Raw genomic sequence first — 23,326 nt, 5'->3', positions numbered from 1 at the left:
TATCATAGTCAGTTTTTCCCTCTGGCTTTTATTATATCATTGTCAGTGTTTTCTTTGGAAATGTCGTTGGCTCCAAGATATTAAAATGGCTTTAAAAACATTATGAATAAGTCAGACCAGGACAGATCAGTTTAAGGGGGATGATCTTGGGGACTGTGTGAACGAGCAACATATGAATGAAATGCATGATTCAGATGGAAACAAATGATCCCTAACACTCCCCAGGGTGGAATGGTGGCCAGGTTCTCCTGCCAGATCTGTGACAGTGGAGCCAGCCCTGTGTCCCCCCTGTGCAGTGACACACACCCTCCAGACCCCTACAGGACACTGATGAGCTCATTTGTAAGCTTTGAGTGTGACTTCTGTCTGCAGGAAGTAAGGGTGGCCCTAATTTTGAATGGCTTTGCCTGTTTCCTGGTCACAGCTCTTGCCGTGTGACTTGTCTGAAGGCCTGTAACAGCCATGGGGTGCACAAGCCATGGTCAGAAGAGGCCCGTGGCTGGCGTGGACTTCAAGTCAGAAGTTGCAGCAGTGGTGATGTCCCTCTCGAGTGCTCAGACAGCTAGCTCATCCCCTCCAGGGACATGGGGGTTGTCTCTAGGCTTGGTGTTTTTAGTAGTTTTTCTAAATAGCTTGTCACTTCTGCCGACATGCCATCTCGGGTTGGGATTGCTCTCTCTCTGTTCCGTGTGTGAGTGGCATGCAGTGGAATGCTCCTGTGGCCCTGAATGCTCCGTCTGTACGTGTTACATTCCTACATACCAGAGTCCCTCCCTACCTGAAGGATATGTTCTAAGACCTCCGTGGATGCCTGAAACCATGGATAGTACTGAACCCTACGTACACCATGTTTCCTACTGCAGGTACCTGCCCATGGTATAGTTTAATGGATAAATTTGGCACAGAGAGATTAACACTAATAACTAATAGTAGAACAATTATATCAATTCACTATAATAAAAGCTATGCAAATATGGTCTTTCTCTCTTCTCTCTCAAGATATCTTAATTCTTCACAATAGTAATATTTGGGCGCTGTGATTGACCATGGGTAACTGAAACCTCTGGTGCAGAATCTTGGCTAAGGGGTGACTACCATGCTACTTTCTTCCTGGGCACCCAGCAGCACCCCTGGGTAATGATTGGGACAGTCAGGAGCCCCACCATGCCCTCAGGCTTGTTTTGTTTAGAGGGTCTGGGGACAGGCAGCTTTAGATCCTACCCAGGAGTTTTTTCATAGATTTGTTGTTGTTGTTGTTGTGCTCACGCAGATTTAAGATCGGAGGGACTAGAGCGTCATCAATTCCAGGATGTGGAAACAGGACCGTCTTCCCTGTCCTCAACCCACATCTGGTGGAGGCCTCTTTTGTGAGAGAAGCTAAATGCAGACTGTCTTCGAGTGACCGAGTCTCCTAACCTGAGAGCCCCTTTAGTGGTTCCACAGATACCGCGCCTCCCAGCTGGGCCCAGAACAGCACTGGGTGTGTGTCTCTGTGTGCATGTGTGTGTGGGGGTGTTGTGCTTTCATGGCTTTCTCTGGCCTTGTCCTCTGTGCCATTGACGTACAGGGAAAAGGTAGATGATGTTGGGATTCTGAGAATTCTGTGGGTGGCATACTCCCTCACTTATTTGTCTGCAGTGGAATCAGGAGCTCATCAGCCACCTTAGCCTCCATTTCTGGAAAGAGGACCGGAAAGCTCCCTGAGCTGCAAGCAGATGCTGCTAGTTTGAGGTAGCTTAGTGGGGCTCGGCACAGACTGTGGGAGACGAGTTGGACGTGTCTGGGTGCTTGGGAATGGAGTAGAGGTAGACATGTTATGGTCTCTGCCCCTCTCGACTTTCTCTGTACCTCAGTGCCTTCTGCTGCACCCCAGGTGGGCACCTGACATCTGTATTGTTGCCTCAGTCTTCCTGAAGGGACCTTGATATGGTTTAGATATGAGATGTCCCCCAAAGGCTCATGTGTGAAACAGTGCAAGATGATTTAGAGGTGGAATGACTGGGTTATGAGAGCCTTACCCCAGTCAGTGCATTAATCCCCTGGTAGGCATTAACTTGGTGGTAAATGTAGTGTGGCTGGAGGAGGTGGGTCCCTGGCGCTGTGCCTTAGGGGTTTATAATTTGTCCTTGTTGAGCAGAGCGAGCTCTCTCTGCTTCCTGGGTACCTTGTTCCCAGCTTCTTCCCTCCGCCACACTCTTCTGCCACCTCACCCCCCAGGGAACAAAGCCAGCTGTTTGTGCACTGAGACCTCTGAAACTGTGAGCCCCCAATAAGGTTTTCCTCTAATTGTTCTTGTCAGGTCTTTTGGCCACAGTAGTGAACAAGCTGATTAAAACAGATCTTTACTGAGAAGGTGTCCATTTGAGTGTTTTCATATATTCACTTTTTAGGTAATTCATTAGACTTTTAAAAAATCCCATTCCATGCCTAGTGTTTATTGGCCATTCCTATCTTTGATCCTGACAGTGTGCTGACCCTCAGTGGAGACTTTGGAGAAATAGGAAGCAGCACTGGGCACTGAAGTGCCAGAAGGTACCTGAATGGGACCTCCATCCAGTGCCCTCTTCCCGTTCTTTGTACTTTCCACCTTGGGAACCCCGGTTTCAGGCATGGTGGTTCCTGGAAAAGAGACAGCAGAGAAACCACGCAGCCAAGTCCATATAATTCATACAGAGAGAATGGTAATTTCTCTTCTTTCAGGGTTTTTTATGAGGCCTGGTTTTTGCCCAGTCGGACCATTATCCAGGTTACCTGCAGAGTACAGAAGGATGGAAAGTATCTGTAACTCTACAAAAGGCAGTATGTACACACCGTTAGTTATGTTAGACCCCCAAAGACGTTGGTCATGTACTCTGCTGCCCAGCCAGGCCCTCTGGTGCTCAGGGTCAGATCCCTTATATCCTAACATCCTGATGACTGGGATCACAGCTGCTGGCTCCGAATGATCTCAGTGGAGCTTCTGATTAACCAGCGTTCTGTCCCCTCAAGTAGTTTGTTTGAGGCGTGCATGGCATGTTTTATGGGGAGGCCTGGCATTTTGACTGTGTCGGGAATGGAAAAGATTGATACAGAATACCTGATCACTATTCCCCACCCTGTGTAAAAGTGGAACTAATAAGCCAGAAATGTCTTAATCCAGATTAGCATCAAGGTTCAAGTAGATTAAGTGGTAAAGGGCTTTGAACCCTGGGCCTGGATTCAGGCCATTCCTGACTACACCCCACAGTTCTCCTCCATCTCGACACTAGTGACTGGCCACCTAAAGGTCCTTCCCTCTAACAAGCTCTCCTCTCCTGTCTCATCTTGGCACATTTTAGAGACATTTCACTTATGTTGTAAATGAAAGGGTAAAAAAAAAAAATGATATTAATTAAAATAAAGGAGGCAGGATTATATTAATATCAAATAAGGACACTTAATAGAGACAGTTATCAATCAGGGACAGAAAGGGGCCACAGTCCACGGAGAAGTCAGCATTCCTGAGTGTGCGTGCTGCAGCTTTGAGAGGAGCAAAGCTTCTGCCAGTAGAATCAGAGGGAGAAGCTGACGAATTTACAGCCATACTGGAGATGCCCCAGCCCTGTCGGTGGTTCTTAGAGCTGCACAAAACCTCAGAATTCAACACCAGCATCAGTTAACAAGAGCTAACTAACATAACACCACACCCAGCAGCGGCAGAATATGCATTCTTTCCACCAGCCACTGAACACATGCCACATTTGATTTGACCATGTCCTTGGCAAAAAAAAAAAACAATCATAGCAAATTTTAAAGAACACACACCAGTGTATTCTCTGAACTCCCAATAAAATTTCTCCTTTTCCTTTAAAACATCAAAAAAAAAAAAATTCAATCTCAAAAGGTCACATGTGATTCCATTTACATAAAATTCTCAGCATGACTAAGTCTCAGAGGTGGAGGTTGGTGTTTATCGTGGGGTGGGGAGTGGGGAAGGAGGTGGGTCTCACTTTACAGGGGCAGCAGGAGAGACAGCTTTGCCTGGTGGGATGGTTGTGTATCTTGATCACAGCGTTGGCTGCGTGGGTCTACACGTGACGAAGTGACAGAATCATAGTGTCCTGGTTGGATATTGTGCTAGGGGGTTGTAAGACGTCACCCTTGGGGGGAAACCAGGGGAAGGATACACCTCTCTGCACTACGTTTGGAATTTCCCGAGAATCCGTACTTACTTCAGAGTCTTAAACATTCTTGAGAAGAAAAAAAAAATTTAAAAGGTCAACTCATTTCCTCTTATTACAATAGGCTATAGTTGGTGATCCAAGAAATTTCCAAGTTTACAGAGCAAGCGTGAGCTAAGTCACAGAAGGAAGACAGAAACGGGACGGGATGGGGGGTTAGGCTCATTTCAAGGTTGCTGTGGGGTATGTTTTCCTCATCAACAAATTTCCCTGTTCTCTTCCTGGGGACTGCTCTGTTTTCACATACAGCTTTAATCTAAAATAATTTACCTTGTATCTATGTTGATTGAAAATAAAAGCCATGCACACAGACCATACGAATACTGCCCATATCAACACCCACACACAGCGTACCCTCATGTATACATACATGGGTGCTCATGTGTGCATACACATCACACTAACAATGCAGTATGTAAGCTCTGTTTTGACTTTCTTTTTTGGTACCAGAGATTGAACCCAGGGGTTCTTAACCACTGAGCCGCAGCCCCAGCTCTTTTTAATATTTTATTTAGAGACAGGGTCTCACTGAGTTGCTTAGGGCCTCATTAACTTGCTGAGGCTGGCTTTGAACTCATTGTCTTCTTGCCTCAGCCTCCCAAGCCGCTGGGATACAGGTGTGTGCCACTGTGCCCAACTGTTTTGACTTTAAAATCTAAGAAATAAGAAAAAATAGAAGGCTCTGTAAATCATGCTAGCTATTGCATGGATCTGTACGCAGGCGCACTAACCCTGAGGTCAGGAGACCCTGGCTGAGGTCTCAGCTTGTCCTTGATTGTCTGTGGCATCTTGAGCAGGTCACCAGCATGCACGGCCTCCATTCCTTGTTCTGCGTTGGCAGAAGTAATGCTTGCCCTTCGGGCTGTCGTGGAATGTAGTATGATCCCGCACGTGTGAGCTCTGGAGAAACAGAGCTGCTGTGTGCAGCAAGGCCATCACTCAGTTGCATTTCCAGCTGCACCTTCACAAAAATAGTAGTCCCTCTCTGAAATGTCATCTGTGATAGAAACTGTAGCTCCGAGTACGTGTTGATGCACTCATCTCTCTGGGGCTTAGACCGTTCCAAAAATAAGTATTATTTTTTCCAACACGAGATGAACTGTTGCCTTATTTTGGGACCTAGCGCTTAGTGGCAGTCAGATGGCAGTGGAGCATAGGGCTGAGGGGGCACAGCCACACTGGCCCATGCCCTGAGAAGCTCCAGCAGTGACTGAGACTGTGAAATACTAACTCTGAATGCCCCTTTCTGTTTGGCCTGTGTGCTTCATGGCATTCCATTTGTGATATTTGGTAGTTATTAAAATATCATTTATGAACTTATGGGACACAATAAAGTAAGTACCCATTGACTTAAAAACCCAGAAGGCTGTCAGTACTGGGAAAGCTACAGAGTTCTCCACCGCTTCCTACCCCATGGCCTCGCCCCCTGCTGAGGTTATTTTAGGCTTCTTTCAAATTTACAGAAGCATTGTGGAGACAGTTCTCCTGTCCTCAGCATCTACTTTCCCAGCTTACACGAGTATATTACATTGGTCACAACTAATGAACCAATATCAGCACATTATGATTCACTGAAGGCCATACCTGATTTGGGCTTTTAATTTTTTTTACCTACTATCCTTTCCCGTTGGGGCCCATCCTGGACGGTATCCCATTAGGTTTAGTTCCCATGTCTCCTTACGCTCCTCTTGGCTGTGACACTGTCTTGGCCTTTACTTTTTTTGACAGCCTTAACTGCTTTGAGGGGTGTCCAGCATTTGGTAGAAGTCCCTCTGTCCAGAGTTATTGGATGTTTCTCGTGGTCGTCTGGGGTTATGGATTTGTGGTTGGAAGACTCGATGCCTTTCTCATTACATCATGTGAAAGGTTCATGCCGTCTGCGTGACTGTGGGTGTTGACCTCGGCCACCCGTCAGGTTTCACCATTGCTGAGTGGTTCTTTTTCCACTTCCCAGCTGTGTCCAAGTCTCTAAGCATGGCCTAAATCAGGGGGTTGGGAGTAATGCTCTGCCTTCTGAGCACAGAGTATTTAAGTTTTTAGAAGCCTTCTGACCATGAGACTTGTCTCTTCTCCCCCATTTACTTTCTTACATTCATTCCCTTGCTTTTTACAATGAATTTCACCACGTACACCTGTAAGCCTAAATAGTGTTGTTTAGTGTTGCTTATTTTAGGGCTTTGTAAAGATGGAACCAGGTCACAGGTAGCCCCCTGGACATGCCCCCTCTATTCCTTATCATTTCCAGGAGTCACCCATTTGCTGTGGGAAGCCGCTGTGGCTTCATTTTTATGGCCATGTGAAACTGAATGTCTGCCTGCTCCACCCATCTGTCCCCTCTGCTGTCAATCCGGTTGTTTATTGCTCTCCTCAAATCATCGTGAGCAGTGCCCTTGTGGCCACTGTGGTGCATGTCCCCTGGTGCTCTGAGGGTGACTCTGTGGAGCATGAGTAGGAGTGGAATTGCCACCTGTGCCCAGCCTTCTGTATAGTTCTGAATTATTATTCCATTTTACTCTCCTGCAGAATATGTCTATTCCTCTGGCTTCCTAACTTCCCAACGCTGACCTTCTTGACCTCTGATTTTACATGGCTGGCGCTGCTGAGGCATCCTGCTGGGGTTCTAGAGATCAATGAGTTCACTGGTTGTTCATGTTCATTCACTGTTTGTGCTGCTGGTCTGGGCAGCGACTGGACTGTTGGCCTGCTTTTCACCAGGCGGCTGGTCTTCTCTTGTGGAATCGTAGCTGTCCTTCTCTATTCTAAATACTGGTCTTTTTCCGTTATGGGTGTCCCAGGCAACAGTTTTTACAACAAGTATATTCAATCATGTTATTGATGTCTGAAAACCTGTGATTCCCACAGACAAATCCACTGTTACCCCAGACTCACTGTTTACCTAGAACACAGTTTTGTCCTGTACTGTGCCAGTGATGGGTGCCAGTATTTGTAAACTTCAGAATGTTCACACAAAAGAGAACCTTGTGTTCTCATAGTTGTACTGATTGGGCCATGTGCATTTTGTGTGGTTTCTGTGCTCAGCAGCCTGTTTCAATTAAACTTTGGGGTTGATAAAGATAAATAAAAGTTTATTCAATGCTGAGATTTCATTTAAGGTATTTAAATTATTTTTTCATCAGGTAAATCATCAAGTCTCTGGCTGTGCCTTCTCAAGAACTTAATATGTTTTGCTAAACTTTAATCTTCCATTATCTGTTGCTGAACGAATCAGTTGCTAGAAAGAATTGGAAGATTTGCTCTTCATTATTGATCTATAATTTCATGAATATTAATGTATGTTTCATGTACTTTTACCCTTTTATTCAAAGCAATTGAATAATATCAAATTCGAATTTTTCAATGGAATTATTTTATGGGAAAAGATTTCTTATTATATAGAATGACAGTGAAGATTGCAAGAGGTGGGATTGTTTCGAGTGAAGTATTTTAATCTAACTATAAAACAGTACAGCAGTGTAGAACACACAGTTCTACAGATACCTTAAGTCCCTGTATTGCCTGTGGTGGTGGAGACCACAGCCGCCCCCATAGAAGACTTGGCTACCCACCCATTCACTTTTTCCAATGTTTGCTGAGCATGTCCCTATAACTGTCACCCTGCTAGCTGCTTGGTCTATGAGAAGACCCAAGGCCTTGGCTTCTAGGAATTATGTTCAGCAAGGGAAATAGATGATTAGTAACTAAAAATATGTGTGAAGTACTGCTAAGTACCACGGGAAAGAGGAAATGGACTTGGATCTAGAAAGTCATGTGGCAGCTGTTTTAGATAAGAGGGCCCTGTGGCCAGCCAGAGAGTTGGATTTAATCAGGGATGGATCTGAGAGAGGGAGAAAGGAAGGAGCAAGGGAGGTGACTATGGAGAGAGGCCCACACAAAGGCAGGGGACAAAGACACTTGCCCAGATCTGGGGAGGCTCCTCCCAGGCGACTGCACCACATACAGAAATCCAAAGTCAAGATGTTTTGGCCTTGGATTTGATGCTGGTGTGATGGAAGGTGAGTGGGTTTGAGCAGAGGAGGGCCACAGATCACCTTCAGTTCTGAAAGAAGCACAGGGCTGCTTCCAGGGAACTGGGCTGGGGTGGGTGGAAAGGGGAAGGGTGCACAGCCTGGGAGGAGCCTCTGGTTTACAGCGGGATACTCAGTGGAATGGGAGGAAAATGGTTGGATTTGGGGCACATTTTGAAGGCAAGCCTGTGGGGTTTGCTGGTGCGGTGGATGGGGAGTGGGAGAGAAGAGTCTGAGGCACGGGTCTGGATTTTTGGCCCAAGCATCTGGGTGAGTGGTTGTCTAATATGTCATTTACTGTGAAGGGAATCCTGCAGGCAGCTCAAGAGGGTTGTCATTCCCTGCTTATTACTTTGCCTCTTTTCAGTTTTGGTGGAGAGGATCAAGAGTTCTTGTTTGAACACATGAGGTTTGAAGTGCACACTGGATGCGTGTGGAGATGTTCTGTGGGCAGTTGGGGGTAGACATCTGGCAGATGGAGCTGGGCTGGAGATCTGCGTGTACCCATGGTTCTCAGGGCCAGGAGGTTGGATGCAGCCTGGCTGTCCCTGACTCTAGGTCAGAAACAGAGTTAGAATCAATAGCAGGGGTGGAAAGAGAAGCCACAGGGCAGCCCAGGGAAACATGCTGGACATGTTTGGACAAGAGGTTCTGCTGTCACTGAGCATGCAGGAGAGATGAAACCCACTGGGTGTGGAGACATGGTAAGAACTGCCAGTTAATGGGAATAAAAGAGCCCATGGGACAGGGGGTAGAGCCTGCAGTGTGGACCAGTCACTGGCAGAGTGTTGTGTTGCCTTAGAGGAGAGAGAAGCTGGGGGGAGGGGTGAGAGCCAGTGCTTTGGGGTGGAGGCTACTACTGCATTTCTATGGAATGGTCCAGAAAGACACAGCAGCTGGGGAGCTGAGACTTTGTGGGATTCAGTTGATGGGGAAGGAGGACTGGCTTCACAGGGAGCCCAGAAGCTCACTCTAGTGACCAAAGGTCTGTGGAGTATTCATAGGCACAGCAGGGGAGGCACCCTCTTCTGATAGCTTCCTGAGCATCAGCTGAGAATGCAGGAGGGGAGCAGCCATTAGAGGGGGGAGGAGAAAGGTGAGAGAGGGCCCCTCTGAGTGGGGAGGAGGAGCACCCAGTAGTAGAGATTAGAGGGAGCTGCCTTAGAGGCAGTGCGACTGGCTGTCCCAGGGCAGGTGCAGAGTAGGTGAGAGGTGGACTTAAGTGGAGTTGGGATGTGGGGAAGGGAAGTAGTGCTTGTGAGGGTCTTTTTTAAAAACATCTGACTATAAATATAATAGAAATCCAGAACACTGAAGAAGGTTCTTAGCACTGGTGTCTGCATACCTCCAATCCTTTTTGAATGACAAATACACCATTTAAAAATCAAAGCCTGGAACATATTATGTGTGTCATCTTATAGCCTGCTGTCACCCATACCTTGATCACGTGTCTTTGCAGTGCAGCACGAGGGTTTCTAAGTGCCTCCTTGCTGCTTTCAGTGCTGTGTCAGGCAGTCTGCAGAGCTGAAATCTCTTCAAGTGCCCCTGACACATGTTGCCAAGTGTCCTCTCACCCAGGCCAAAGGTAGACATGGCCAGGGCTATAGCACGGGGTGAGGCCTGGGTGAGGAAGGTGTGGTTGGTGGGACACATGGCAGGTTGGTTGACAGGTGAGAGGCTGGTGAGTGAGTGAATGAGTGGGTTGGGAAGGGATGGAACTGAAGCTGTGTTTTTGGAGGAGATGAGTTTTCAGGGGGATGAGCCCTGAAAGTATGTTAGGAAGTATGTTAGGAACCAGGAAATATATTATTTATTTAAAATCATTGCTTGGCAAGAGGGGCAGCCTGGTGGAATTCAGATATCATCAGGCTCACAACATAGGTTTTTGTTTTTGTTTTTTTTTACATTTTTCAATGACATATGACCCAGAATTCAGGCTAGAGTCAGCATGGGAGAATTTTAAGGAAATCTACACTGTAGTCACCTTACAAAAAAAAAAAGAAGTAACCTTCCCTCTCTCCTTTGTAAGGGATTTGTGTGGAAAGTGTAGAAAAAGTGGGTATGGATACCGCTGTTCTCTGTGAAATCAGTCACACTGATTGTGAGACTGTAGGGAATATACAGAATGAGCCTGGAGCATGTTGTGGTGCCAGAAAGAAAAGAAATGCTCAAAAACAAACAAACATACAAAGAATGAAGCAAACAAACCCCCAGAGATGGTGGTCTATCAGCAGGACACAGGAACCCCCAAAAGAGGTCCCAGTGGCCAGACTGGGAACAATTTGAGCAGCACAGTGAAGTATTATTGAATTATAGCCTGAAGTATAATATAGATAGCCAAAAGTTCTTATTGATATAAATAAGCGATTGAATAAATTAATAAGTGAGGGAAGAAGGGGCAATCTCCCATGCAGAAGAATTTCAAGTGACTTCCATAGCTGCGTGTCTCCCCAGGGTGGAATGTCACTCTGTGTCCCTGAGTGTGGGCTCTGCTTAGATAATCCTCCCCACAGAGTGCAGCCTGGATGAAGAATGTCTTTACAGAGGAGCAACCTGGCAGGTGGCCAGCGTCAGCTTCACCTTGATGGTTTGCATCCTTGATGGGTTCTGATGAGAAGGGCACTTTCCCTCCGTGGTCTTCATCCCTACAACCGGACCCCTAATCGGCTAGTTGGGAGAAAAATTTCAGAAAAATCCCAGTTGAAGAACATCCTACAAAATACCTGACCAGTGTTCTTTAAAACAAGAAGTCTAAGAACTGCCACACCCAAGAGGTACCTAAGGAGATGTGATGACTAAATATAGGATCCTGATGGGATTCTAGAACCAAAGAAAGATATTGGGGAAAACTAAGGGCCTGTGAATAAAGTATGAACTTCAGCTAATAATATAATTAATTGTAATAATTATACCATATGGATGGTAGATTTTCATAAGAAGAAATTCAAACGATTTTAAAAATAGTATACAAAGAATCAAACATAAAGGCTAGAAATCTGGTTTCCTCACTTTGATTTCTTGGATGGTAGGATTTCTTAAAAAGAAGCTTACGTTTGGAGTAAATGGATATTAGCATTTGTCTTTCCAGAATCACATGCAGAGCTGTCTGTGTGGTGATTAAAGCCACAATAGCCAGTTCCTCTCATCTGTGCTGGGACCCCACTGTGGGCCTGGCTCTGATCTAAGCATGTAAATAAGGGTCCCTGTCCCCAGGGCTGGGTACGGGTTGCCTTTCTACAATTTTTTTCTTCTATTAAATAGGAGGTTCTAAAACAGACATGGTGCTAGGAATCATGGGCTTAAGCCAGTTAAATTGTTAGAATTAAGATGCTGCAGACATTGTAAGACCCAGATGATATATCATGTGCTTTTAAATCAGTATGCTTCTTGTTTCAGCGTTGCATATTTCAAAATTAGACAAGGAATCATGAATAGTAAGGTGGGAGGGGAAAAGGTCAGGTGTTGATGAATGTAGCTGAACTCATGTGTAAGAATTGAGGAAGCTGCTGACATTTATACTTGCTACCTTTGTGAGTTGGATATTTAAGTGGTAGAAGTCACAACTCCTTTTATAGTTGTGGTGGGGGAGATAGAAAGGCTTAATAAACCCTAAAAATGGTGACTGGTTATTTGCTTTGAGAACCGTGGGTGTGCATTGTCTGAAACTTCTTCACACACTCTAGTATTCTGAAGGAGATCACATTTCACTAAAGGCACTGATGTCCCTCTTCATTAGTGACTGCTTTTCCATTGCTGTTATTTTTTTCTTTGCCCCATTGCTGTAAAATGTTTCCAAGTTGGCAGAAGACAGTGGCCATGCTAGTAAGTCTAGTGCAATTTAGACGACAACTTCTTTTTTTTTTTTTTTTTTGGTCTTGGTGACTTGACTCAGAGGTACAATATTTATTTTTTACTTTTTGGTTTGAGCAGGGTCTCGCTAAGCTGCTCTGGCTGGCCTTGAACTTGGTGATCCTCCTGCCTCAGCCTCCCCTTGTCACTAGGATTGCAGGATGGAGCCACTGAAATTTGGACTTTTCTTGCTTGTCAGTTATATTGTGTCACAGAATTGGCTTATCACATTGACAGCGAATCTCCAGAATGACAGCACTTGGGCATCACTAGCCTCCCCAGCTTTCCAGGGCACTCAGTGTCTGAGATGCCTACAAGGAAGCAGAGGAAGCTTAGAAAATGTGGACTTCGGTTTAGTATTTGGAACGCTGATTTGCCTGAGCATTTCACCCAGTAAAATGAGTTGATCCACAATGAGCCCCTGAACACTGGTTGATAGCTCAGGTTTTCAGGTATTGTTTTTATTTAATGTTTAATTTAGACTGATCCTGGCTGTTAAGATGAATTAGTGATAGATTCACTTAAAAAAAAAAAAAAGAAGAAGAAAAAAGAAAAAGATGGGAAGGAGGGTGCAGGAGAAAACTTCAGATTCATTACTTGTTAGTATAGAATTTTCTTTTTATTGAGAATAGCCATGTGCTAATGAATCCAATTGAAAGGGTAGTAAAAAGAAAATTCACTTAAGAGATTATGCGCACCAGGCATGGTGGCACATACTTGTGATCCTAGGGACTCCGGAGGCTGAGGCAGGAGGATTCTGAGTTTAAAGCCAACCTCAGCAACTTAGTGAGGCCCTAAGCAACTCAGCAAGAACCTGTCATAAAAGAGTTGAGGAGTGGCTGAGGATGTGGCTCAGTGGTTAAACACCCCTGGGTTCAATCCCTGGTATCAAAAAAAAAAAAAAAAAAAAAAGTGCACCTCATGTCCAATAAGATGGCTGCTGTCAAACAAATAAACAAACAAACAACAACAACAAAAAACCCCAAATCAGAAAAATGGCAAGGACATGGAGAAATTGATTGGAGCCCTGGGGCACCATTGATGAGATTATAAAATCATGCAGATGCTATGGAAAAGAGTATGGCAGTTCTTTAAAAAAATAAGAATAAAGTTGCCATGTGATCCAGCTATTCTGTTTTTGGGTAATACCCAGAAAAATTGAAAGCAGGGACTCAAAGAAATATTTGTATCCCCGAGTTCATAAAATACTTTCACAATAGCCCAAAGATGGAAGCAGTCCAAAAGTTCATTGACAGATGAATAGATAAATAAACTGTGAATAAACATACAATGGAATATTATTCAAGTTTAAAAAGAAAGGAAATTGTACATCAGCTGTAACATGATGAACCTGAAAAACATCATGCTAAGTGAAAATAAGCCATTCACAGAAAGACAAATATTCTGTGTTTCCACTTCCACGAGGTCGCTGAAGTGGTCAGATTCACAGACACAGAGAGCAGAATGGTGGTTTCCAGGGCTGGGGGGAAAGGACATGGGGAGTTTTTGTTCTGTGAGCAGAGTTTCCATCTGTGAAGATGAGGAGATTGTGGAGATGGATGGTAGCATAACAGGGTGAATGTACTTAATATCACTCGACTGTGCACTTAAAAATGGTTAAGATGATAACTTTATGTTGTGTGCATTTTCCTGCAATTTAAAAAAAATGCTATGTCATATTGAGCCTTTGAAGTTGTGCCAAGTACTCTAATCATTGTTTAAAAAGTGAAATGACCTCAGTGATGCCCTGTGGTCATGAGCATGTCTAGTGGGCAGTGATGCCCTGTGGTCATGGGCATGTCCAGTGGGTAGGGGTGATGCAGTTGTTTCCCTCTACAAATGGAGACCTGGGAACAAGAGCCCTGCCTCCAATGGGAAGTACATGTGCTCCCAGGTGGGCCTGGAGGGCTAGGGACACTCTGGGCAGATCAGGGGAGGAGGAGAAGCAGCAGTTGAGCATCCATCCTATCTGTTTTAAGTCTTTTCCCATTGGTTGGTTGTGTGGAACCAGCATCAACAGATTTTTTTTTTTTAATTTACATTTTAATAATGACTGGGCTGCACTGCATTTCTTGTCTGGGAAATGTATTCTAGTAAGTGGTTTGAACACATAAAAAAATCCCACCCCCAACCAGATACATGCTGATGTCCTTCATATTAGCCACAGCAGGAACATTAGGGAAGGGACCTGGGAAGTCCCCAAGATCCACGGAGCCCTCTGTAAAAATTCCCAGAAAGGATTCATAGTACTGTGGTAGCCCAATTTTAAAGCTCTGCCTTTGAGCCTTGGCTTGTCCTTTTAAGCCTCCTCTTTCTCTTTAAATGAAACTTTTAATCTAATGCAAATGTATTTTTGATCCCTCTGAACATTACATTCAAGTCCAGTAAGCTCCGTGATTTTGGCATTCGGGGATGTGGGATAGAGCAGTGTTGACTGAGAGTCATGCACAGGGTACTGGCTACTTCCTGTGGATTGCCTCTGCCTCATACGCTCCTTGCAGAAGCCCTGGCCTCACCTGCAAACACAGAAATGGCAAGTGTTCAGGCATCTCCCCCCAAGGTCACCCAGCTCAGTGATACTGAGGCTGGCTTTCAAACCCTGGTCTCTTCTAGCGAGAGAGGAACATTCTTAGATGTGGTCACACTGGTGGCTACAGAGGAAACTGTCACAGTTTCAAAGAGCATAGAGACATCACAGGCCACAATCTTGAGCCATTATCTGACACACCCAGAAAACGAATCATTAAGGACCTTCTCCAAGATAACGCTTCAAGCAGAGCTGAGGTCTTACTGATTTGAAGGTTCTGCCCTGCTTTGCTCCTGACAATAGCAGTGTGCAGAGGGGCCTGTTCCCCACTCCTACGGCAGAGAGGCTGCGAGGGAACTGAGCCCTTCAGCCCTGTACTGACTGTACTTTGGAGTCAACTTTACAGTTTGACCCGTGTTGCCTCCCTTTCCCCTTCCCCAATAAAATATTTAAAAACAAGTAAATGCCTTCGCAGACCTTTCCTGGAAGCTCAAGGCTTACTGCTGTTTCTCCCTTAGTCATTTCACCATTTTACTTCCCATTTATCAAAAGGAAACTCTGTTTTTGTTTATCAGCATCCATTTGTCACCTTGGGATTTATTTTTTTAAGCAATGCAGCAAAATTCTGCTACCAGGGAATACTAGCAGGCAGTAAGAACAATAGAAAAACCTGAGCTTTGTGATAAGACCCTACTAGTGAGTTTGGATCCCAGCTTTAGCAACTCTCTAGCCTTGTGGTTTGGGGTGAGTTACTTAGTATCTCCAAGCCCCAGTTACATTATTTATAAAATATACTTATAGGCATATCTCTTTTTAGAGAGTTACTGTGAACCTCTGGTGGGCTCATCCATGTTAGTTTCTCCAGCTATTGCCATGCACCCCTGAACCACCTGGTGGCACTGTGTTCTGGCACCTCTCCGTCTGTACAGGGAAAGGCCTATTGTTTATTTTCTCTTTTACATGTGGTGTATTTTTATGTCTTCAGGAAGAAGTAAGACCTTGACTCTTGTCATAGCTTAATTAACTTATTGAGAGTTGGAACAGCCACTAGGTTCCATATTGTGTCCTAGTTAGAGTTGAAGAGTATTAGCTGTAATTAGTGATACTGAATGTGAAAAGCCACCAACTGGCCTTTCTGTTTCCCCACAGGAGACCACAGGTTCCTGCCAACCCCTGTCAATTTATTTGGCATCTGGCAAGTCTTATCTGCAACACAACTTGAAATTTTAATCAGGAGTTTTAGTATTTTGGTTGCTCTTTCACGAGCCAGTCTCTTTAATGCAATATGCACAATTTTTAAATATTTGCAAATATATACTCAGGAAGGAAAATATTGTAATAAATGAGGGGAAACATAGAAAGTATTCCTTTCTTCAGGCTGATCTTCGCATGATTACTCACACGAGTTTCATATTGCTGCTGGAGCAAACTGCCACAAACTCAATAATGGCTTGAAACCAGTTTCTTCTCTGAACAGCTCTGCAGGTCACAAGTCCAGCACAGGCCTCACTAGGTTAAAATCAAGGTGTCACCAAGGCTGTGTTCCTTCTGGACGCTCCTGGGGAGAATCTGTTCCCTTGCCTTTTGCAGCTCCTAGACTTTCCTTATCCCCTGGCAGCCAGGTAACATCTTTAAGTCTCTCTGACTTTCCTGCCTCCCTTTTCCACCGACAAGTACCTCTGTGCTTCTATGGAGCCCTCCTGGATAATCCAGGATCATCCCCCATCTCAAGGGGAGTTGATTAGCAACCATAATTCCCCTTGGCTTTGGAATCTAACATGTTCAGGTGCTGAGTATTAGGAGGTAGACATCTCTGAGAGGCAATTATTCTGCCTACCACATCTAATAAAAGCTTATATTTGAGTTTGTTTCCATAATTTGGTTAATTGCATTCCCCACACCCAGACATGAGATACTGGTATTACAAAAAATCCTAAGGATCCTTAGTGAAATAGATTATATTATTTGAATAATCCAAACTATGTGTTGAAAATCTAGGGGTGACTTTTTCAAAACATGATTCCAATTTCTTCTCCTGCCTGCTCACTCTCTATATAAATTAGTTATTTTGCCACATATATAGACCAACGTATTGTGGTGTGTCTATATATATACAAACACACATAATGCATTTTTTCTGAAATTTTAGGTGAGTATCCTGTGTTTTGTCTACCTGTGCACGTACTTTAAATTGAGTTTAAGGAACCGTATGCCATCTACCTGAGGTTTATATTGCAAAATGGGACTGGAAGTTTTTAAAAGCTGTATGAGTGTTTTATGGGCACTAAGTTTCTCTGGAAGCAAAGGGGCAGACTGAAGATTCAAAGTTAACATTCATCTGCCAGATTGGTCTTCTCTGTGGAAGTCCATAGTGGTTAGTCTGGTAGAGGGTGAATGAGGCACATGAATGTTAACTTTGAATCTTCAGTCTGCCTTTTCCCTGAGCTTCCATTAAACCAGGAAGCTGAAGCCTCAGTTGCTATTGTCGACACATAATGAGGCCTCCCACACCTGTAAGTGAACATGTCATCCCCTATGGCACTAAAGGCTCCTTAGGAAGTAACTCAGAGGCCAGAACAGGATAGTAATACTGATTTCTATGGATAGGTCAGGAGAGGTATTTCTCTCTTCCTTCCTCCCTTCCTTCCTTCCATTGTTGCACTGGGGATTGAATTCAGGGGCAGTCTACCACTGAGCTACAGCCTAGCCCTTTATTTTTTGAGACAAGGTCTCACTAAATTGCCCAGGCTGGCTTCAAATTTAGATCCTCTTGCTTCAGCCTTTTGAGTCACTGGGATTACAGATGTGCACCACTGCACCTAGCTTCCAGGAAAGGTATTTCAGAGTAGGTGACACTTATTCTCAGGCTTGGATCACAAGACAGCAGACACCAGGTTCATCTTGCCCCCCAGAGAAACTTGGTGCCCATAAAACACTCAGCAAATCCTTGTTAAATGATAGAAGAATTACACAGAATGCAACCCCAACCTTACGTGTAGGAATTACCCTGGGTTTTTTTTTTTTTTTTTTCTTTTTCCCAGAGTGTCTCATTGACTGCAGTTGCCATTCTTGAGGCTCTTCTGTGCCTAATAGCAAGCTCAGGACTTTCTTTAGAAGCTCCTGAGTGAGTCATTATTATGCCACCTGGTAGGAGAAGCAGCTGGGCTAAGCAGAACACCAGCCCTTGCCTGTTGAACATATAGCCCCACTGTCCTAAACACATTGTCCTGCTTTCCCCAGCATATTGTGTACCTTTTTGGGCAAGTATTGCTATTCCCTCTTACAAAATAAGCTCATGTCCAAGGTGGACTCACAGTGCAGTTAAGTTTAGAATCTCAGATCCCTGACTCCTCTTCTGTTTGCCTTTATGACCAAGCAGTTTAGCTTGGACCCTTGATGTTGTTAAAAGTATCTGTGACCACTTAGGGGTGTTGTGCCAAGAACTGGCTGTTATGAGAAATATATAATCCATAAGATATAGCTAATGGGATTGCTTTTAGAAAGAAAATAGGGTCCTAAAATAGGATCAGTGTTATTTCAGGGGGTAGTGAAAACTGTTGAGCTGAAAATGTTATGTTTTATTCTGTTTGTTTTAAAACTTCTTCCATTGAAGACTTGAAAAAGCAGCCTCGTTTGTAAGATTCTCCAAGAGCTGATTTGTTTCAGCATAACTTGGGTTTTTTGCCAAGCTCTGTTCTAGCACAGTCACCTGACATAAAAGATGTGATCTAGCTATAGAACATCAGATTTGTTGGCTCTTCTCTCTGGGAGCTAGACCCCCGTGATAAACTAGTTGTAGTTAATGAAGGCAAAAATTAAATTGTCTTGACCTGCATAAGTTGGAGAGAGAACCAGAGAACCATACATTAGGCTTTGGATTTGACCCCTATGATTCTATCCTTACTGTCTCTGATTTAAATGTTAAGTAGTTTTTAGAATGTACATTTCAGACCTCTTTTTTTTTTTTTTTACCCTGTTGGGGCTTATCCATATTGGAGATCTAAGTCCGTTTGCATGTCTATTTTATTATGAATAGTGACTCATCTCCAGTTGCTTCCTGTTCTGGTGCAGCCTATCTTATGCCATAGCAATTTATTCTTGACCAAAAATACCATGTTTTTCCCGTTGGACTTCTAAGAAATACCAACCTGAAGTTTCAGGGGGACTTCCACTCTTGTCCAGCATGCAAGACCCTCCAGAATGGGCTTCCAGCCAGCCTTTCCAAGCCATGTTGGCAAAGAGCTGAAAGAGTAGTTATCTACAGGCATACAGAAAAGATTGGTTTTAATTTTATTTTATCTGTGCACCGCTACAGCTCAGAATCAGAACAAGGAACCAATTGGATTGGTTCCACTAGTTAACTGCAGAAAGCAGGACCACCAAGTCGGCCTCCTATGCAGAGAGCTGGGTTCGCCATGGATTTGGGGGAGCATGGCTTCCAGGGGGCCTTAATATGTCCAAGTGAGTTGATCTTAAAGGGCAAACGCAGTTATACCAGTGGGGCTGTCTTCAATTGGCTGGCGTTCGGGGGTGTTGTAGTAAGGCAGTTGTTGATTGGCTCGTTCACCAAAGCGCCCTCACTGGAGTTAGGCCATCATTGATTGGTGGACTTCTCTAGAGTGAGGCGGTTGTTGATTGGCTGGTCTCGGAAGCCATTTTTTATTGCTAAGAGGCCATTATTCATTAATAAGAATAGGGTTAGATCCCGCTGCGAGGGCCAAGGAACAGTCCCTAGATGCTAGGGTTAGGGTTAGGGTCATTCCCAAGTGTCCTAGAATCTTAGATTTCCTGGGTGGGAATAAGCCTGCTGTACAGACGGGACTTTAGGCCTCCCAGCCCCCCACCCCCAGAGGCGAGCTCCTTCCCACAGATCTGGGAGCAGCAGACCTGGGCTCCAACCCTGGCTCTGTCCTTGCACAAGTTACTAAATCCCTGAGATCCTCAGTCTCTTACAAGACGGCACCTCTCTGACTTCAAACTGCAGGTGCGCAGTGTTCTCAGAATTAAACAAGTTGAAACATCATTTTCTGAGTTTTTCTAAACCAAAGGAACATTCCTCCCCCATTGCCACTGGCAGTGTGACCCCTGCGATGCAACCTTGAGGTTTTCACTGGTGAAAACCAGTGAACTTGGTTTTCACCTTCTAAAGCCTGCCAATCACTTGGAAGGTTCTGATTGGCTGGTGGTAGAGGTCAGGCAATGCTATATTTTATGTTCCTATGTGAGGTACAGTATGCATTGAATTGGATTGTCCCAAGCAACTCCTTATTTGCTGGTCATGTAGAAAAAATTTTTTGATAGCCTTTGTTGCCTAGATTATGATTGGTTTCATGTGATGGGCTGTTATTGTCAAAAACTATTTTAGAAATTGTGTAATTAAGAAGCATAGATAACAAAAGTGTCTCTGGTTTAGACATAAGTGTTGTATAAACTGCCCTCTTGGATATTATGTACATATGTGTAAGATTTACCTTTCTCTTTCCCCAAAAGTTTGTTATCTCCAAATTTGGAAGTTGACCTATGAAAGAGATTATATGTTATTTATAAATGTCTTTAGTACAGTGTCATATCATTTAAAAATGGTAGTATCATAGGTTCCCTCCATAATCCTGAGCTCAACCCTATAAGACAGTGAGAACTCATTGAGGAGGAAATGAGGTTTATTGAGCATCTTTTCTTTATTCCTTCCTTCCTAAGTTTTGGGAACTGTCTAGACAGTGGAAGGACTGAATATTGATTGTTTTTTCTCTTGAAAGAACACTCACCCATCTTTTACCTAACACATGAAGTTGCTGAAAATATATTCATTTAATTTATTCTGACATATTTTTGGTATTTATTACTTCCCATATTGACTTTACTAGATACATAGTATTTTTATTGCCTTAATTTTGGAGTACTTTCATATTATGTTCACTTTTGGTGTTGGATATCTTATGTCTTGACAAATGCATAGTGACATATGTCCATTCTTATAGTATTAAATAGAGTAGTTTCACTGCCCTAAGAATTCTCTGTCTTTGCCTACTCACCCCCTCCCCCAACCCTGGTAACCACTGATCTTCCTACTGTCTCCAGAGATTTGCCTTTTTCAGAATGTCATATAGTTGGAATTGCTATTCATGACATTTGTTAAAGGACTGTAAGGCAGACTTTATTTATGATGACAACACAGTGGAATTTTGCATTGAGGAAAGAGATTGGGTTCAACTCTAATAAAAACCACAAAAAGGCCTGGGGATGTAGCTCAGTAGGGTAGAGCACTTGCCTCACACGTATGAGGCACAGGGTTTGATCCTCAGCACCACATAAAAATAAATAAAGATATTGTTTCCTTCTACAACTAATATATATATATATATATATATATATATATATATATATATATATATATATATATATATATATATAACCAAAACAGGAAAAGTTGAGCACGTATAGTTAAAGGGGCAAGAAAATTACTAAGAGGAAACTTTGTGGGAAAGGTAGGGTTCTGGCTTAATGGACCTAAAAGAATTCTTGCTGAAACAGGCCAGGGCAATCAGACATCATATGGAGAAAGGGGGAAGATGAAGATCCTGATCAGAGAGTGAAAGTGGGAGGTTCTGTGAAGATCAGCTCAGCAGGATTCTTGCTAACACTGGGTGATACAAATATAGATATAAATATATAAAAGTCAAGGCCTATTGGGAAAAAGATTCAGAGGAGCCTGACCACAGTGTGATCCGTGAAACCCTGTCAGAATCATCTAGTATGCAGGCTTCACAGATTGGCATCCTTCACCTAGTTAAATGCATTTACGGTCTTTTATTTTTAAATATTTATTTTTTGGTTTTGGTTGCAGGTGGACACACAATATCTTTATTTCATTTTTACGAGGTGCTGAGGATAAAACCCAGTGCCTCATGTGTGCTAGGCAAGCACTCTACCACTGAGCCACAACCCCAGCCCACATTTAATGTCTTTTTGTGGCTTGACAGCTTGTACTTTAGTGCTAAATAGTATTCCATTGTCAGTATATACTTCAGTTTTATATATCTATTCACATGCTGAAGGACATCTTTACGACTTCTAAATTTTGGCAGTTATGGATAGGGCTTCCATAAACATCTCTGCTTAGGATTTTGTGTGAGCATCGTGTTTCAAGAATAATTTACAGGGAAGTTGTAAAAATAGCACCGAGCATTCCTGTATACCCTTTGTTTAGTTTCCACTAATGTTGTAATGTTCCACTTACGTTAACATTGTATTAACTTTTCCACTTATGTTGCATTGACAAAACCAAGAAATTAACATTGGTATATCACTGTTACCTAGACTTTATTCAGATTTCACCAGTGTTTGCACCACTTTCCTTTTTCTGTTTCATGATCCAATTCAGGATACCACATTGCTTTAACACTGCATTTTCAATTTAATTTCTCAGAGTAGTTTGGGTGGGTTATATTTATTAAGTGCATTCGTGACCTCAGCATGTACCCAGAAAATGAATGTGAACTTATCAGCTATGAGGAGGTAGAGTTATTTAATTTAGTGAGCACATTTAATAATAACATTGTTATTTAGAATGATTTGCAAGCTTGTATTCTGTTTTGGTGGAACATGCAGGATTCCCAGTGTTCAGCAAGCAGTAGCGCAGGATTTCTTTAAGCTTGCCTTTTTAAGCAAAATAGTAAAGCTTGTGGAAAGAAGGTCATTTCAAGGTTGAGGCCTTCCATATCCTGGAGAAAACTGGTGGCAGAACTGTAATAAGAGCTGTCATTGCCTGATTTTTCAAGTTGGTCAAAGGATAAAGTGTCCGGGTGGTCCTCTAATGAGTGTCTCCAAATGTTTTGCTGGCAGAAGGACTCCATGAAAGATGACAGAAGAAGTCATTGTTATAGCCAAGTGGGACTACACTGCCCAGCAGGACCAAGAGCTTGACATCAAAAAGAACGAGCGCCTGTGGCTGTTGGATGACTCCAAGACGTGGTGGCGGGTGAGGAACGCAGCCAACAGAACGGGGTACGTGCCGTCCAACTACGTGGAGCGCAAGAACAGCTTGAAGAAGGGCTCCCTGGTGAAGAACCTCAAGGACACGCTAGGTGAGTGGCCCCCGGGCGGGAACCCCATCTCAGCCAAGCCACTGCCTCAGTGGAGAGCAGGAGATCTTGTGCACTTCAAGGGAAGACATTTCCTCTTTCTGATCGTTTGATTTTGTTTTTTAAAAAGATCTGTTTGAAATGTTGACGTCTTCCTAGTTGCCTTTTCTGAAATCTATTAGAACTAAGAGATCAAAACGGAGAAATATGTTGTGTGTCATTTCCTGGAGATTTTAGAGTTTGGAGTGTTATGTAAACTGACACTTCTGGGCTTTGGACCCTTGCACAGGTATCTGTCTCCCTGCATCAAAATTCCAAAGGACACTGAAGTGGAATTACCACCTCCAAAAGTGTCCTCAGGGCTGACTCTGTCATTGTTTCCATTACATCTTCTCTGTCCTACAAAATTCCATCCATTTGGCTTTTAGGCCTAGAGAAGGAAACAGCAGAAATGTCCTCCCTCTTGGAGATTGATGGTGTTTCATGGCACAGTCCCAGGCACTGTTGCTTAAGGGGGCAGCTAAGGCAAGTAGCAGTGTGATATCCATGGACAGGTCCAGGAGCTCAGTTCAGTTACCACCTTACCTGGTTCTCTGTCTTCATGCTGCATCCTTTCCCCTGCTGTGTTAGTCTGTGTTATATCAC

At 43.7% G+C, this 23,326-nt stretch overlaps 1 protein-coding gene across 3 annotated transcripts in view; it reads left to right on the top strand.

The window, feature by feature from the left end:
- Nck2 (NCK adaptor protein 2) overlaps positions 1-23,326 on the top strand; it is a 144,959-nt gene that overhangs the window by 78,144 nt on the left and 43,489 nt on the right. For 2 of the 3 annotated variants that reach the window (XM_027951787.2, XM_071601904.1), the window contains one exon: positions 22,443-22,684. In XM_027951787.2, the coding sequence (XP_027807588.1) occupies positions 22,459-22,684 (226 nt within the window). In that variant the 5' untranslated portion in view covers positions 22,443-22,458. The remainder of the gene's footprint in view (positions 1-22,442; positions 22,685-23,326) is intronic. The other variant, XM_027951790.2, reaches the window with a different exon arrangement.

This window comes from Marmota flaviventris, chromosome 14, assembly GCF_047511675.1.
Source record: "Marmota flaviventris isolate mMarFla1 chromosome 14, mMarFla1.hap1, whole genome shotgun sequence".
Classification (NCBI taxonomy): domain Eukaryota; kingdom Metazoa; phylum Chordata; class Mammalia; order Rodentia; family Sciuridae; genus Marmota; species Marmota flaviventris.
The sequence above is the reverse complement of the archived record's forward strand: the minus strand, read 5'-3'. Positions and strand labels throughout refer to the sequence as shown.